Source organism: Poromitra crassiceps, assembly GCF_964638095.1.
Source record: "Poromitra crassiceps genome assembly, chromosome: 12".
Taxonomy (NCBI): domain Eukaryota; kingdom Metazoa; phylum Chordata; class Actinopteri; order Beryciformes; family Melamphaidae; genus Poromitra; species Poromitra crassiceps.
The window spans coordinates 31,333,813-31,345,258 of NC_139632.1; the positions used below are offsets into that span (position 1 = coordinate 31,333,813).

The following is an 11,446-nucleotide window of genomic DNA, read 5'->3' on the forward strand; positions in this document are numbered from 1 at the left end:
GCAGGTGATATAAAAAGGATGTCTGCTGTATAGACGGTTTTCACCAGAGTGCAACCCCACAGCACTTCCTTTTTCTCAGCATTCGGCAAACTGCAGAAATATTCACTCGACATCGTTACTTTTGTTTTTTCGCTGCTCAGCTGTATAGACGGTTTTCACGGAATGGTCAGTCCTGCACTTGAATGTTTTTTTTCTTTTATGTCCATATGGTCCATAGCAAACACTGCAACAGGAAGTGAGCGGGGGTTCAATTTAGAATGTTTTTGTTGTCAAGTTAAAACCGTCTATACTTTAAAATCTTCCATAGTTAAAAGCCTGTCATTTGACACCAGAATCATCCAATTCTCCTTGGGCAGTGAAATTCTATGGTAATTCTTTCTTTCTTTTTGCTGAAATTAAATGGCAGCCATTTTTAAATGTACGGTATGTGGAATAAATCTGGCTTCGCTGTGGTCATAAATGTATCGTTTGATAGCAAGATCATTCATATTGGACGATTCTACACAAAGTTGCCCCCAAAATAATATTTCCGGGGTGTAAATGGTAGCCATATTGGAAAAATCTAGATTTGTTTTTTTGCATGGTTAATAGGTTTGATCAAAAGAACAATCCCCAAGGAGTACTTGTGCCAATTTTGGTGCTTATTTCCACTTGTGAACAATTGTACATTAAAAGTGCATTTAATCTGCTCCACTAATGGTTCATTTGTTTTGTTGTAGACTGTTTATGCACAGGAGGATGGGGAGTCCCGGCTCCAGAGGCTGAAGTTGGAGACCGCAGTTATCAAGCGGCACAATGAGAGCGTAGAGAGCAAGAAGGAACCTGCTGCTAACGAGCTGGAGGCTGTGGCTGCTGCTAATGAGCTGGAGGCTGTGGCTGCTGCTAATGAGCTGGAGGCTGTGGCTGCTGCTGACTCAGAGGTGAGTGCTGCCTGATGTTAAGATGGGAATCAATTATCAATTAAACAACCTGAAAAGGTAAAGTCATCACTCAAAGCAAGACTTCTCACCTTGTTTGACATCAAATGGAATCATCGAGGGGTGAGAACCAGAGGGGTGTCGGGGTGTAAAGTGACATTTCAAATGAAAGCTCTTGATGAGCTCTTTCTATCCTGCCAAAAGGGCACGTGTGAATTCTAAACCAATCCAGAGTTATTCATCAAAAACCAAAAGACCTAAAACACCTGTAAAGTTTCCAAAAGCCTTGATTACTTTTTCCAAATAAAAAAAGATGGAAAATTACTTTTTTCATTGAATGTCAAAATAATATATTGTTAATGAAGTATATTGTCATTCACATGTTTATGTTTTCATATGAAAGATTTAATTTATTAATAAACAAAGATTTATTTTTTTGCTTTGGCTCTCCTGTAAAGTTGGTCCTTTTGTGTGTAATGTGACTTGTGCCCTCCTCCCCTCTCAGCCTTGCCCCAAGCGAGCCCGTCAGGAGAGCAGTGTGGAGGAGTACAGCCGATACGTCCAGACAGCTGAGAGTGCTTTGAAGGCCCTGCAGGCTCTGACCTCTGCTGCCCCCACTCCACACGCTCTCACCCAGGGCCAAGACCCCCCTCCACAGACTGCTGCCCCACCTCCCCCATGGCTGGGATCCAGACTACAGGAGCTTCAGATTCTTATCACTCAAATCAGCACAGCCCTACGCACAACCTAGCTGCTCCACACTTTCTTACCTGCCCCGGATTATTTTAGTTGTTATTCAAAAGCTATTAAAAACACAATGTGTAATCTGGTGAAAGTCTGTATACTGTTTGCTGCCGTTGACATTTGTGTTTCTCTCTTTGTAAAATGGTTCATATTTTATGGTCAGTCTCAACTGCCATTGTTTATTAAACTTTATTACCTTTTGAGTACAAAGCATTGTTGAAAATTCCTTTTTATTAAGGAATCAGTCTGCTGCTGGAGTCTCCACTAATTGCTACTGCAATCATTTGGACCTTGATTTATCTTACATTGTTTTATGTAGGCTAATGTTAACAGCTAGAATCCATGGCCATTTTTCCATTTGTTTGCATACCATTAAGGTCCAATTTGTAAGATTTCTCCACAACAATAACGCCACAAACCTTTGGTACAACTGTGGCTCAGATTGTTTAAATAATCAGACCGCATAGAGATATATCTCTATGGGTTATGGATGTGATAGATATATCTCTATGGGTTATAGATGTGATAGAGATAGACAGTGTTTATCTCTCTGGGTTATAGATGTGATAAATATCTCTGGGTTATAGATGTGATAGATATATCTCTATGGGTTATAGATGTGATAGAGATATATCTCTATGGGTTATAGATGTGATAGAGATATATCTCTATGGGTTATAATACAGGCTAATATACAATGTGTCCCAAGCTCTGAGTCATTATAAACTCAATTAGCTACAGAAGCTAATGTTCACATTCAGTCCTTGTATATTTCTCTCATGTGTTCATCATTCCTTTCCTCCTCTGTGTGTGTGTGATTGAGAAATGAGATGCAGGTGGTGTTCATCCTAATTGGCCTGGTCAGGTGTCAGATTGCTGCTGGCTGATTGGCTGGTGGAGAGCATTTAAGCCAGCTGATGCCATCCTGTCACCCCTTGCTCTCCTCATTCCTAACGATGATGGCTGGTGTGCTGACTGCTGTGTTCTGTCAGGTAGGAACTGTGTGTAGACCTACTTTAGTAGTTCTGCAGAACTTTATTAAGATGTGTCTTTATCTTGGTAGACCTGTGCAGTCTAAACTGTAAATAGTTACCTTCCAGATCTACACTTTTGTACACTGTAAATAACACTTACCCAAGTAGCAGAAAGTAGAAGCCCTTTAGTTTTTTGTAACATTTTCTGATGTTTATTTTGTAGGAGCTTATAGGTAAGAGCTGTGTCTCTTATTTAATCCATCATTTTCTTTTCTTAGGTAAATTTAAGGTTGGGGATTAGTTTGGTTAGTTGTGTTGGGGCCATGCTGTGCTCTGAAACTAAACCTGCTACTTGTGAACTTGTGATGGTGGTTTGGCTGATCATCCTTGGGAGTGGGAAGAGTGGGGGCACTTTTGTGTTGCGGTCCGGTTCCCCGAGGCCGGTTCCTAACATAATTGGGTGCTCGTCTGCTTTTCTCATTCGTCAGCACGTCGTGTGTGTGTGTGTGTGTATATATACTGTATATTTTATGTTTGTCTGGTGGGCAGTCTTTGTGCAGGTGGTAAATGGTGTTAGTCAAGGTGCCTTTGCATGGAGCTGAGGAAGCTCATGGTGGTAAAGCTGGTGGAGAGGTTTGTTGGAGGAGGAGCCGGTCAGAGGGGACCAGTAAGACTGAGGAGGGGCGTGACAAGGCAGGGCCGTCAGTAGCACCGTTTCTCCTCTTTCTGTGTAGACTGCTACCCTACAAGAGTCTCCGTACATAGACTTGCCTGTCACTCTGACTCCCAAGCCGTCTAAATCAGTGATACAGACGTATTTACAAGTGTCACAGAAACATTTCAAAGCCACATATTGAGAAGAGTTCATAGCTTCTCGACATCAGGGTTAGAAAGCTTGACGCTGCTCATAAATGCCTCTTTTCATCTGAAGTCTGTGCTGGTGATATTTTTTGCCAAGCTTTTGGCCAGAGTGGCGCTGTTGAGCGCTCTGACGGCTGGGAGCTCTAACCTGGAAAAAATATCACCAGCACAGACTTCAGATGAAAAGCGGCATTTATGAGCAGCGTCGAGCTTTCTAACCCCGACGTCGAGAAGCGATGAACCCTTCTCAATATGTGGCTTTGAAATGTTTCTGTGACACTTTTAAATGCGTCTGTATCACTGATTTAGACGGCTTGGGAGTCAGAGTGACAGGCAAGTCTATGTACGGAGACGGGACTCTTGTAGGTGTAGTCTACACAGAAAGAGGAGAAACAGTGCTACTGACGGCCCTGCCTTGTCACGCCCCTCCTCAGTCTTACTGGTCCCCTCTGACTGGCTCCACCTCCAACAAACATCTCCACCAGCTTTACCACCATGAGCTTCCTCAGCTCCATGCACACCATTTACCACCTGCACAAAGACTGCCCACCAGACAAACATAATATATATATATATATATATATACTCAGACGACGTGCTGACGAACGAGAAAAGCGGACGAGCCCCCAATTATGTTAGGAACCGGCCTCGGAACGGGACCGCAACACAAGTGCCCCCACTCTTCCCACTCCCAAGGATGATCAGCCAAACCACCATCACAAGTTCACAAGTCGCAGGTTTAGTTTCAGAGCACAGCATGGCCCCAACAACAAACTAATCCCCAACCTTAAACTTACCTAAAGGATGGATTAAATAAGACTGCTCTCACCTATAAGCTCCTACCAAATAAACATGAGAAAATGTTACAAAAAACTAAAAAGCTTCTCCCTCCTACTTTACTTGGGTAAGATGTTAGTGTACAGAAGTGTAGAGCTGGAAGTAGCTATTTACAGTATAGATGCACAGGTCCACCAAGATAACACATCTTATAGTTCTTAAGAACCAAGTAGGCCTACACAGTTCCTACCTGACAGAACACAGCAAAGAGTCAACATAGTTGGGAGTACAATGAGTGGACTCATAGTTCAATTACACATTGAGGAAAGGAATGATGTGAACACATGACACACACTGAAACGTTTACATGCTATATAGCATAAAGAGTTTTGAATGATAGCCCAAACTTTTATTTCACCAACTTCCTGTGTCTGCACTGTAAAATGGGTTGGGGATGCCATCCATTGCAGTCATTGCCACCGATGATGGCTGCTCTCCTGACTCTTTGTTCAGTCAGGTAGGCACTGTGTGTAGGCCTACTTTGGTAGTTCTTTAGAACTTCAAGAGCTGTCCTTGTCTAGGTAGACTTGTGCAGTCCAAACTGTAAATAGCTACCTTCCAAATCTATTTTACACTAAATAACTCTTACCAAGTAGTAGGAGGGAGAAGCCCTTTAGTTTTGTAACATTCTCATGTTTATTTTGTAGGAGCTTAATAGGTGAGAGCTGTGTCTATTTTTTTTTTAATCCGTCCTTTTCTTAGGTAAGTTTAAGGTTGGCGATTAGTTTGATTTGTTGATGTTGGGGCCATGCTGTGCTCTGAAACTAAACCTGCTACTTGTGAACTTGTGATGGTGGTTTGGCTGATCATCTTTGGGAGTGGGAAGAGAGGGGGCACATGTGTTGCCATCCCCTTCCCCGAGGCCGGTTCCTAACATAATTAGGGGGTCGCCCGCTTTTCTCGTTCGTCAGCACGTCGTCTGAGTATATATTTTATATGTTTGTCTGGTGGGCAGTCTTTGTGCAGGTGGTAAATGGTGTGCATGGAGCTGAGGAAGCTCATGGTGGTAAAGCTGGTGGAGAGAGAGGTTTGTTGGAGGAGGAGCCGGTCAGAGGGGACCAGTAAGACTGAGGAGGGGCGTGACAAGGCAGGGCCGTCAGTAGCACCGTTTCTCCTCTTTCTGTGTAGACTATGCTACCCTACAAGAGTCCCGTCTCCGTACATAGACTTGCCTGTGACTCTGACTCCCAAGCCGTCTAAATCAGTGATACAGACGTATTTACAAGTGTCACAGAAACATTTCAAAGCCACATATTGAGAAGAAGGGTTCATCGCTTCTCGACGTCGGAGTTAGAAAGCTCGACGCTGCTCATAAATGCCTCTTTTCATCTTAAGTCTGTGCTGGTGATATTTTTTCCAGGTTAGAGCTCTCAGCCGTCAGAGCGCTCAACAGCGCCACTCTGGCCAAAGGCTCCGTAAAAAATATCACCAGCACAGACTTCAGATGAAAAGAGGCATTTATGAGCAGCGTCGAGCTTTCTAACCCCGACGTCGAGAAACTATGAACTCTTCTTCTCAATATGTGGCTTTGAAATGTTTCTGTGACACTTGTAAATACGTCTGTATCGCTGATTTAGACGGCTTGGGAGTCAAGAGTGACAGGCAAGTCTATGTACGGAGACTCTTGTAGGGTAGCAGTCTACACAGAAAGAGGAGAAACGGTGCTACTGACGGCCCTGCCTTGTCACGCCCCTCCTCAGTCTTACTGGTCCCCTCTGACCGGCTCCTCCTCCAACAAACATCTCCACCAGCTTTACCACCATGAGCTTTCTCAGCTCCATGCAAAGCCACCTTGACTAACATAATTTACCACCTGCACAAAGACTGCCCACCAGACAAACATAAAATATATATATACACACACACACACACAGACGACGTGCTGACGAATGAGAAAAGCAGACGAGCACCCAATTATGTTAGGAACCGGCCTCGGGGAACCGGACCGCAACACAAAAGTGCCCCCACTCTTCCCACTCCCAAGGATGATCAGCCAAACCACCATCACAAGTTCACAAGTAGCAGGTTTAGTTTCAGAGCACAGCATGGCCCCAACACAACTAACCAATCAAACTAATCCCCAGCCTTAAATTTACCTAAGAAAAGAAAATAATGGATTAAATAAGAGACACAGCTCTTACCTATAAGCTCCTACAAAATAAATCAGAAAATGTTACAAAAAACTAAAGGGCTTCTCCCCCTACTTTCTGCTACTTGGGTAAGTGTTATTTACAGTGTACAAAAGTGTAGATCTGGAAGGTAACTATTTACAGTTTAGACTGCACAGGTCTACCAAGATAAAGACACATCTTAATAAAGTTCTGCAGAACTACTAAAGTAGGTCTACACACAGTTCCTACCTGACAGAACACAGCAGTCAGCACAGCAGCCATCATCGTTGGGAATGAGGAGAGCAAGGGGCGACAGGATGGCATCAGCTGGCTTAAATGCTCTCCACCAGCCAATCAGCCAGCAGCAATCTGACACCTGACCAGGCCAATTAGGATGAACACCACCTGTATCTCATTTCTCAATCACACACACACAGAGGAGGAAAGGAATGATGAACACATGAGAGAAATATACAAGGACTGAATGTGAACATTAGCTTCTCTAGCTAATTGAGCTTATAATGACTCAGAGCTTGGGACACCTTGTATATTAGCCTGTATTATCCCATACATGTAAAAAGCAGCTGTGATTGCAAAAATTAGGCTTATAACATATACAGTATATAAAATATGTGACTGTGTGTGTGTTTTGTACATGATTAGTTCATTAACTATGGGCTTAATTATAAATGAGTTCTGACTGAACGTTACTATAAAGCACACATGGGCAACATACGGCCCCCCTGTGTGGCGGGTATGTGTTAGAGGGTACACACAGGAAAATACTGTTACAGAGGACTAAGAGATGATTTACCATCTAGCTACTGACTGACTTGCTGGTGTTAAATGAAGTTAACCTCTGAAGCCATACAGCCTAGAGACTAGATGCACACAAACAACATAATTTTAGTCTGTTACATAATATAATAGTCTGTACACATCACATAAAATAACCTGTCCTCCCGATCGTTGAGTCCGTGGCATATTGCACAATCGTGTAGTCTACAAGTTGTGTGCGAGATAGAGTATGTGCCCAGCTCGCTACACATAAATGTATAGCTCACTCGGTAGAGCGCAGAGGCTTGAACGTGGTTCGAATCCCGTGTGCGGTGCTGCATTTTTAATTTAAGATGATGGTGAAATATGGTCTAAATGTGAACGTCAACGTCTGCAAATAGTCGGTGAAAAAACTTTCACTCTTGAACCTTTCTTGCACGTTTTTTCAACGTTGAACCTAAACGTTTTTTAAACGTCTTTTCAACCTAAAAATGCTCGCTGGGCGTTTAAAAGCTGGTGGTGTTTTATTTAGCGCAGCGCTCTGGGCGCTGAAAGCTGAGGAAAGTTTAACAGGAAAAGCGCACTGCTCCTCTTCACTCCTCCCACCTCGAGTCTTCTCCCAGGAGAGGAGGATTTTCATCTCGCTGCTTCCAGAGTTGCCAATAATCTGGCTTTTCCAAGCGTTCTTTTTTAAATAACCGCATGGCCCCTTATGGTGTTGTTCTAACACATACATTCAGTTTGTGCACTGTCAACATTCAGCTAATATGGAATATGGTAGTGTTCTAACACCAGAGACAGTTCTGTCTTAATAATAAACCTTGAATTTGTGAATGTGATCAACCTGTGGACATTCAGTTCCTTATCCATTAGGTATCAGTATCATATCAGTCTCGAGTATTGTGATTCTGCACTTTGTAAGGGACACCTTGTATCCAGCAGTTAAACTTGTCTAACTATTTGCACATTCATATATCATGGAAATATTAATGAGGGAGGACTAGATATGATTTTAATGGGGGGTTTTTGTGTGGAAAAACCATAGCACACTATTTAAAGTAGAGTTTTAAGATGTGTAAAACATTTGTAGGGGATCTTTTATCCTCAAATTATATTCTATGATGTGAGGTTCAGTCATTCAGAAAGATACGGTAAAAATACTTTTACTTTTACTCGTTGGGTACATTTCAGAGCCTGTACTTTTTTACTTTTACTTGAGTAAAATAATTGAATCAGTACTTCTACTTTTACCGGAGTAGTTTTTTACACAAGTAACTGTACTTCTACTCAAGTACAGAATGTCAGTACTTTTCCCATCTCTGGTTATAGATGTGATAGAGATATAGCTCTATGGGTTATAGATGTGATCGAGATATAGCTCTATGGGTTATAGATGTGATAGAGATAGACAGTGTTCTTTAACCATTAAAGGTTTTCAGAGACTTTCTTTCTGACGGGCCTGGATTATGGAGAAGTGTACGTCTGTCTGCCCATCTGTCTTCCTTTACTTTTATTTCTCGTGTTGCCATCCCACCCACTGGTATCGAAGATGGTATTATCCTTGGTATCGATATTGAAGTTTGAACTTCTAGTATCCTACTATGGAGGCTTTTCTTTCAGACAAGGAACTGGGCACATTTGATACCGTAAACCTTTTATTTCACCAGCAACCATCAAGCTGAAGCTACCAATAAATTATGTCAATCTGGATTTCACATTCATTCAAAGTGCACACCTCCGTTAGCCTGGTATCATATGGGGCTGGACACCAGGCTAAGCCTCTGTCACATTTTGGACGAGTCTTTGTCTCCTGCCAAAATCTGAGCTGAGTCTTCATGCCAGTATTGAAGTGTATAATGGCACAGTTAAAAACTAGTTTAGCAGATGAAAAAAAAAATGCCATTTACCTCAGATTAAGGTCCCGATTCATCACAAGTCCACTATATTTGGCAAAACAATAATAAAAAATGGCTTCATTAAAGTCCCAGTCTAGCTGGTCATAACCGCCATCTGATAAGCAGCCCATCCTTCCAGTACAAAAGTAAAGTTACCTTCATGAATGAAGACATGATATTAAATTGTCTAGGAACTCACAGTATATATCAAAAAAAGTATGACAGTCTCAAGTCATCTATTTCATTATTACTGCATCATATTTTCTAACTGACTGGATTCTGTATATGGGAGCACGTTCCAGTCCATTGGCCATCTGTGAAATGGTGATTCCAAGGGTCGTGCATCTTGGAGATTGAAGTTTTCCAGTGGTAAGTCTCTGAAACGCTGCTCCAGATGACGAGACAGTTCATCACCAGGAGTTCTCATCCTCCCAGTTCAGATCAGCTCCATCTGCCCAGCCATCTGTTTCAGCCTGAGAGAAAAACAACAGAAGCATATGGAAAAACAACAACAAAACTCAATTTCATTGAGAGACTGCCAAATGATAGATGGGAAGAAATGTGCTTCAATACATAAATTAGGTTCATGTCAAGGCAATAAAACAAAGATGGGTATGTCTATTATCTAGCACTCACTCTATCCTTTACTACAAAACAAGTACATTTATGTTCACATTACATGTTACATTTCACTGTAAAGATTCCTGTAGAGGCTTAGAAAATGTTCAAGCACCTTAACTGCACCCCACTTGTGACTTTGCACTTAATACTGTCAAAATGTTGCACAACAAAACTGGAGATTTGATGCAGCACGTGCACGCCCACTAACCTCGGACAGGTGGTCTGCAGCTGCGAACTTGGCAGTGAGTGTTGCAGTATCTCCGGCTGCATCTGCCCGGGTTGTTTGGTCACTCGCACCGCTCTGACCCGGCAGCAGCAGCAGAGCGGCAGAGGTCAGCTTGATGTCCGGCACCATGTCGGCAAACAGGTCCAGCTCGGGGTCTCTCTGGGGCTTCTTCTTCACCTCGATGGTGAACTCCTCCCCCAGACCGCTCCTGTGTGGCGCCAGGGGCGCGGCCCGGGCGGCTGACGGGACAGAGTCCTTTTTCTCTTGACCCCAGCCATTGTCCCACGCGGAAGTGGTGTTTCCCTCTGCGGACCCCCAGCCGCTGTGCCATGAAGAAGAAGCGGTCTTGCCCTCTGTGGACCCTCGCAGGGTTGAGCTCAACCTGAGGGGTTTGGAGGACCCCGATCTCAGTGGCTCAGGTGCAGGGTTTATAGGTGCAGAAGTGGCACCCCCTCTGGGTGGGGTGAGGATGACTGGGTCTGGGGAGGGAGCTGTAGGGGAGAGGTCTGAGGTAGGTTCCGTGTCCTCAAAGTCGTCCCATGGCTCCTCCTCCACTGCCTGCGGTGAGAGAGGCAGTGTGCTGCTGACTGGAGCCGCTCTCTCCGAGGCCTGGATGTGGATCTGGACTGGCTGTCGTTCCCTGTCCTTGGTGCCTTCCTCTGAGTCGCTCCAGTCAGGCCATTCTTCCACCGGACCTTCTCGTCTGTCTGTCTGCTCTGGGCTGTAGGACGGTGACCCCACCTCACTGTTTGGGCTGAAGCCGTTCAAAGGCAGTGACATCTCTCTAGTGATAGCTGAAACACAGATCAGAAAAGTAGGCTGAGCTTCAGGCATAACTGTTTCAATGTGAATTGAAATCAATAGGTGTCATTTTACCTGATTTTGGTGCAAGCGGGTAATTCCTGGGATTCTCCCTGCTCTTCTGTAGGCTCTCCATGTTTCCCAGGACCAGGCCTACAGCCCCTAAGGGTTTGGGGAACAAATTGAGGACCTTACAGGGCTGGGCCATCTGGGGGTGGGACCCTCCAACTATATGGACAGGAGAGGCTGAAGAACAGAGGAAGATTAGATTAATACCGACCCAATGCTACTTTGCTTACCCAGGAATAGTTTGCTCTGTGCACATCCTTGTCAGTAACACCCTATTGCCTATGGATACAGTTACACAAATGTACAGCTGGGAGGGAGGGATGGTAGAGTGATACTCGTTCATTTTCCATGCCCAGATTGTGTTGAGCAGAAGGTTGAGAAGGTTCCTGACCCAGCTGGGAACATGTGCTGGAAAGTGAATGAGTAATACTCTTTTACGGTTATCATTGTTCTCATGAGGTCCGTGTTCCTTACTCTCAGTGGTGCCCTCTGAACGTGGTGAAGTTGGGTGTGTTTGTTCTTACTCTCAGGGGTGCCCTCTGTGGACGTGGTGAAGTTGGGTGTGGTGTGTTTGTTCTTACTCTCAGGGGTGCCCTCTGTGGACGTGGTGAAG

At 44.0% G+C, this 11,446-nt stretch overlaps 2 protein-coding genes across 4 annotated transcripts in view; one reads left to right on the top strand and one right to left on the bottom strand.

Annotated features, from left to right (window-relative positions):
- firrm (fignl1 interacting regulator of recombination and mitosis) overlaps positions 1-1,684 on the top strand; it is a 39,994-nt gene extending 38,310 nt beyond the window's left edge. The window contains exons 21-22 of the mRNA XM_083647330.1: positions 720-920; positions 1,423-1,684. Of these exons, the coding sequence (XP_083503456.1) occupies positions 720-920; positions 1,423-1,668 (447 nt within the window). The 3' untranslated portion in view covers positions 1,669-1,684. The remainder of the gene's footprint in view (positions 1-719; positions 921-1,422) is intronic.
- Positions 1,685-8,872: 7,188 nt separating this feature from the next.
- The window catches only part of scyl3 (SCY1-like, kinase-like 3), a 15,453-nt gene continuing 12,879 nt past the window's right edge, over positions 8,873-11,446 (bottom strand). For all 3 annotated transcript variants that reach the window (XM_083647422.1, XM_083647423.1, XM_083647421.1), the window contains 3 exons: positions 10,840-11,010; positions 9,946-10,757; positions 8,873-9,589 (listed from right to left, as the gene is read on the bottom strand). In XM_083647422.1, the coding sequence (XP_083503548.1) occupies positions 9,527-9,589; positions 9,946-10,757; positions 10,840-11,010 (1,046 nt within the window). In that variant the 3' untranslated portion in view covers positions 8,873-9,526. The remainder of the gene's footprint in view (positions 9,590-9,945; positions 10,758-10,839; positions 11,011-11,446) is intronic.